The sequence below is a fragment of the Nematolebias whitei genome, chromosome 18 (genome assembly GCF_014905685.2).
Source record: "Nematolebias whitei isolate Nwh7 chromosome 18, NemWhi1, whole genome shotgun sequence".
Taxonomy (NCBI): domain Eukaryota; kingdom Metazoa; phylum Chordata; class Actinopteri; order Cyprinodontiformes; family Rivulidae; genus Nematolebias; species Nematolebias whitei.
In genome coordinates this window covers 40601343-40607374 of record NC_056515.1, presented here as the reverse complement: position 1 = coordinate 40607374, position 6032 = coordinate 40601343, and the positions used below count along the sequence as shown (strand labels likewise).

Below are 6032 nucleotides of genomic sequence, written 5' to 3'. Positions count from 1 at the left end.
TGGACATGTCCAGAGGAGGGAGAGTGGTTTGGACATGTCCAGAGGAGGGACAGTGGTTTGGACATGTCCAGAGGAGGGACAGTGGGTGTATTGGTGGGAGGTTGTTAATAGGTCTTGTAATCCTAAGGCTGGAGGTTTGAGACTATTTTCCTGGAGCAACCAGACCACGACCATGTTCCTTATCGCCTCCACTTTTAGCCCCATCTCTGTCAGTTGTGCTAAACTGATTTAAAGATCATCTGAAATCAGAGCCAGCTTTAGTTGCCCAGAGACAGTTGTTTCTCTTTTTGTGTCTGGTCTTCGTCTGATTCATTGGCTCAGAGGTTCCATGAAGAGGAGCATCTTACAGTGCCCACTGATTTTAATTCTTCATTCATTCATTCAACCTTTATTTATACAGGTGAGTTTCCATTGGGCCTCAGGGATTCATTTAAAAGAAAGACCTGTTACTGTATTTCTCGCCCTATAAGTCACATTTTTAGGCATAATTTACATGACCTGCCACTAATAGGCCGAAGCAACATATTTATGGATTTTTCCCATATTTATAAATCAATTTTTGGCTGAGATATGACCGTTTTCATCCATCCATCCATCCATCCATTATCTTTACCCGCTTATTCCATTTTGGGTCACGGGGGTCGCCGGTGCTCATGTCCAGCAATCACTGTGCGAGGGGCGGGGGACACCCTGGACAGGTCTCCAGTCCATCACAGGGCCACATAGAGACAAACGAGACAAACAACCATTCACTTTCTCATTCACACCTAGGGACAATTTAGAGTTACCAATCAGCCTAACATGCATGTTTTTGGTCTGTGGGAGGAAACCGGAGTACCTGGAGAAAACCCACGCATGCACGGAGAGAACATGCAAACTCCACCCAGAAAGGCCCCTGGACCGGGGTTTGAACCAGGGACCTGCTCACTGAGAGGCAGCAGCTCTACCAGTTGGTAGAGCAACAATTTCTTAGTTCTACAAGTGTGGCCGTGATCAAACCTGACTGAGGCCGTGAAGATTAAATCAGCTTTCCCACAAAGAAAATCAGTTTATTCATGACTGAACGTAGGAGGGCACCTACTTTTTCCACACAAAACTAGGTTGGTTTGAGTAGATTTATGTCCTTAAAGATAACCATCATTTAAAAACTGCACGTGTACTCAGGTTATCTTTGTCTGAGTTTAACATTTGTTTAATGATCTGAAACATATTAGCCTAAATCAGCAAAACTAAAAAAGTAGCATAGAAAGACATAACAAAATCTATTATACGGAGCAGATTCAAAGAGAAAAATGTTTTTAGGGAAAATAAGAAATTTTAGTGTATTTTTATGGATAAAAAATGTTTAAATGAAGTTAAATATTTTGAAAAGCATAAAAAGTACTAAAAGCAAAACCCACATCACCCGTCTCTGCAAGTTTTTTATGTATGGATGGTTAAACTAGAAGAAATTCAACCAGGAAAACAGTATTAATACTGTCCTAGGGTTGAGGCAGTTGTGCTAATTTTGTCTATTTGATCTATTTATTTTTATTAATTCATTTCATTTTGCTGTAACTTCAGGGCTCTACTGGCAATCAAGTGCCTCAGAACAAATACGCAGAGCTGCTGGCCATCATCGAGGAGCTCGGAAAGGAAATCAGGCCCACATACGCAGGAAGCAAGAGTGCAATGGAGAGACTGAAAAGAGGTCATTTAAAACCAGCTAACTGTGGTGAAAAATAAAACAAATGTATACTGTATGCATTAAAGGACTAAAGATGTTTAAGTAACTGTGCATTTTCTTCCTTTTATAGGAATAATTCATGCCAGGGGACTGGTGCGTGAATGCTTGGCTGAGACAGAAAGAAATGCAAGATCTTAGCCATAAACACTCATTCCTCCCTGCAAGAATTAAACAAAAAATAATAATAAATACACTTGCATGGCATTTCCTTTGCAAGGAGGAAATAAGTGAAGGATGATAGAGCGAGTTGTTAGAAGGGAAAACATGGAGAAGGAAACGACTCCTAAAGGTTCTGGACTTCATGTGTTTTTACGCCCCACTTTTGGGATCTTAGTTTTGACTTCATATTGGTTTTTGCATGTGAACTGGATTATGGGTAAACCGTAGACTCTGCATGGCTTGTACAGAGGTAGTTGGATGAACCGTTATGTTTTTTTGCTGTTATTTGGTCTGTTTTTCAGACCTGGTAACACACGATGGGGCGAGGGAGGGACAGGTGTGCCAAATGCATCAGCTCATCTGTGATGAAGTTGGATTTGGTATTGACATTAAATACTGTTACTGTCATCTTTGTATGTATTTATTACTCAGTGTAATAAATTGTATTTTCAATACAGTGGACATTGTGATTCATTGTGTTTCTGTTGGAAGGAAGCAACTTCAACAAAGACTGTGGAGACATAAATGTCTTCCTTTGTTGGAACAGCAAATCCACATCAAAAGAGGTTCTTTAAAAAGAAAAACCCTTGAAGCATTTCAGTCCAATTCCTCTCTGATAGCCCACTTGAAATATTAATACCAATTGAAATACTTTCTTGACACCATGATTTAAGATGAATCACTGGCAATGCCAGGCTGTGATGGGTGTCCTTTACTTTACTTCATTAAATGTGATGATCATATCCACCCCCTTCCTGGGGCTCTACTGTATAAATGATGGGTACTACTTCCTGTCAGACAGGAAGTTGCAGTCAGCATTGGTTATCCATGGTAGTGGAGCACGAACCCCGGTTTATTTAAAAGTAATCGACATTCATTCATTTACATGCACTGAATGAAAAATTCAGTTCAGCAGATAAAACATGTTTTTGTTTTGTTCACATTTATTTAACAACCATAAAGTTTACTAAAGTAGCCGTGCTGCGTTCAGGTACCTGTTGTGTTCAGGGCTGCAGAACAACCAGACCAAACTAAATCAGTGGCTCCAACAACAGAGTTTGAACACGGACCAAAACAAAAAGAGTTCCTGTGAAAACAGGTATAGTTTCCATCTCCTACCTACAGATGAGGAATTAAGAAGAACGTGGCTGAAACATCTGAACTCGAAGAGAACACCCAAAACTCTGCATGTGTTCATTTCACTTTGTTGACAAACGGCCGACGGAGGAAAACCTGCATCCTACTTTGTGTCTGGACGACAATAAACCACCGGAGAAGAGACGCCGGATCCTCAGAAGGATTGAAAACAGTGACGAGAACATCAGGGATGACTTCAGGTGTATGGAGGTCACAGTTTTATAACATTTGTTCATCTTCAGTTTTATGATTTTCTCTGTAATTAACTCAAGCTGAGTGCTGGAGGACTTTAAGGCAACACAGAGCGGTTGAATGAAAAAAAAAAACCAATTGACAAGTCTTGCGAGTTAGTTTGCTGTGGCAACTCCTGAAGATCAATCAATCAACCTTTATTTCTACAGGTAAATCCCATTGAGCCTCAAGGACTCATTTACAAGAGAGACCTGATTTCAACAAAGAAAGATGACAACAATGGACAACAGCAACAACAATAAACAGTTATAAAAAAAGCATACTACAGTTCTTTTTTTTTTTTTTTTTTAACAAATAGGATGGCTAAAGGAAAAAGGTAACAAAACAAAAAACAGCTAGATTCCAAGACAAATGTAGAAAACTAAAAACAGGAACATGTCAGCATTGGACCCTGCCAGGAGTCCAACAGATTCTTAAAGACACTTAGAGAGGTCAAAGGTCGAGAGCTTGACCTCTCTAAGTGTCTTTAAGAATGAAGAATGAAGAAAGGAATGAAGAAAGGAGCAGCTGAAAGAAAATAAATAACTCAGGTACAGATACAGGTTCTTTAGGTACTGGGAGCCACTTCAGGCCTCATGAGGCTCCAGAGCCGCATTTTGAAGACCCTAGCCCTGCCCCTCAGTGTAGTCCTGCTGTGATTGGTCGGTGCCTTAACTCTTTCTTTCTATTGGCTCTCTATGGGAAAGGGGCGTGCACATCTTCTCAGTCAAAATCTGACAGGAAAGATGTCAAAAACTGACAAGAGCCGTTCGTTGTTGTACACGCCCCTTTACTTTGGAGAGCCAATAGAAAGACAGCGTAGGGACACCGACCAATCACAGCTCTGTATTTCAGATGTCTTTGACCAATGGCGTTACGGCCTGTGGCTACAGTCGCCTGCGAACACTGCAGTGCAGCAGCCAGTCTGCTCACAGAGAAACATGGACGAAACTACGTTACGAGTGAAATGGTAGGCGAACTGTTAACTAACTGTTAACCAACGCAGGCTGTCCGCTGTTTGGAGCGTTCGTCACGCGGATGTTGGCCGTACAGTTTCCCTCTCGCGGCTACTACCCGTGTAGTGTTGACATCATTGTTTGCTAGCAGCTAGCTTGAGTTCCTGTTTATGTGACGTGAAATGCGGCTCCACATCTGTCTGCTGTTATTAATGATATTAGCTAAGGTGATCAGCTCTCCGTTAATTAAACTTGCTTAGTTTTTATTTTACTTAAGGAACGCTGGTCGAAAACACAAATGAAGTTTTTATATAATTAATTTTCATTTGATATGATTGTTGTTGTCTGTACCACATCTGTGTTCTTTGTTTAAATCAGGTGTCTCTTGTAAATAAGTCCCCGGGGCTAAATGAGACTAACCTGTAGAAATAAAGGTTGAATGAATGAACAAGAACACGAGGACTCAGCGTCAGTATTTCTGTTTTCTTTACATTTTGCTCCCTCTTCAAAACTTACAGCGTCAGTTATAATGTGTGTTATCATGCATCGTTGGGTATTCTTGTCATTATAATATTATCATATCTGTAAAAGAAGAACGAGCTTGAAGCCATTTACTTTTTGTTTTCTTGTCTTCCAGCTGTCCCAGTGACCCCCTCCACATGGGCCCATAAACATGTCCACAGATGACAGTGTTTCCGAGGACGCGTCCAGCTCGGCAGCTTTGAGCCACTGCCATGTCGGTGCTGATGGGGAGAAGGAGAGCGAAACTTCCTTGGTGTCTTCTGAGGGGACATCAGCCTCAGGCCTGGCCATCTCAGAAGAGAGACGCACCAGCTCCCAAACAGCAGGGGACGCTGTGGAGAGCAGGCCCGTGGACATCGCACCAGCATGCAACAAGATCAGGTGCAGTAACCAGCAACACTCTGCTCGTGTGAAAAATGGAAAGAAACGAGAGATTTGTCAGTTGTTTGATGTTGGGGGCTCTTTCTGACGTAGTCTGGCCTTGAGCCTGCAGCCTCAGAATGACGAGACTGCGGCGCCGACAGCTGAGGCAACCCGTCTGTCCATGCACGTTGTGACATCATAACGTGAAAAATAATGGAGGTACTGACTCTCATTTTGGACGGCACAGTGGCTTAGTTGGTGGAGCTGTCGCTTCACAGCGAGAAGGTCACTGGTGCTGGCCTCTTCCTCGTCGACAGTCATGTAAAAAAAGAAGAAACTGTCCAGATGACTTGACTGAAAAATGTTGATTGTATACCTGGATTATTGAGCATGGACTTTGTTGTTTTGAACCAGTTTGACATGACTGTCGACGAGGAAGAGGGCCGGCAACGGAGAAGGGGGCGTGCCAAAGAGACCAGCTTAGCACCAACATAACTGGTTTGTTCCACTTTGGAGTTAGCTGTTTGGGGAAGAATCAGTTTTGTGTTGTGAGTTTCCTTGACTGATGAAGCCTTCTGGATGGAAGGTGAAACGTTTCAGCACCAAAAAAAAGAAACTGTTCAGATGACCTGACTGAAAAATGTTGGATGTGCTCTAACAGTCACTGTGCTCTAACAGACACTGTGCTCTAATAGACACTGTGCTCTAACAGACACTGTGCTCTAACAGACCCTGTGTGCTCCAACAGTCACTGTGCTCTAATAGACACTGTGCTCTAATAGACACTGTGCTCTAATAGACACTGTGCTCTAACAGACCCTGTGTGCTCTAACAGTCACTGTGCTCTAACAGACACTGTGCTCTAACAGACCCTGTGTGCTCTAATAGACACTGTGTGCTCTAATAGACACTGTGCTCTAACAGACACTGTGCTCTAA

At 42.4% G+C, this 6032-nt stretch overlaps 2 protein-coding genes across 2 annotated transcripts in view; both read left to right on the top strand.

Moving 5' to 3' along the window:
- The window catches only part of LOC119424332 (cyclin-dependent kinase 2-associated protein 1), a 5190-nt gene extending 2985 nt beyond the window's left edge, over nt 1–2205 (top strand). Inside the window, exons 3-4 of the mRNA XM_037691796.1 lie at nt 1564–1690; nt 1797–2205. Of these exons, the coding sequence (XP_037547724.1) occupies nt 1564–1690; nt 1797–1864 (195 nt within the window). The 3' untranslated portion in view covers nt 1865–2205. The remainder of the gene's footprint in view (nt 1–1563; nt 1691–1796) is intronic.
- A 1961-nt stretch (nt 2206–4166) lies between these two features.
- Nucleotides 4167–6032, top strand: part of LOC119424364 (M-phase phosphoprotein 9) — a 35780-nt gene continuing 33914 nt past the window's right edge. Inside the window, exons 1-2 of the mRNA XM_037691827.1 lie at nt 4167–4223; nt 4847–5112. Of these exons, the coding sequence (XP_037547755.1) occupies nt 4883–5112 (230 nt within the window). The 5' untranslated portion in view covers nt 4167–4223; nt 4847–4882. The remainder of the gene's footprint in view (nt 4224–4846; nt 5113–6032) is intronic.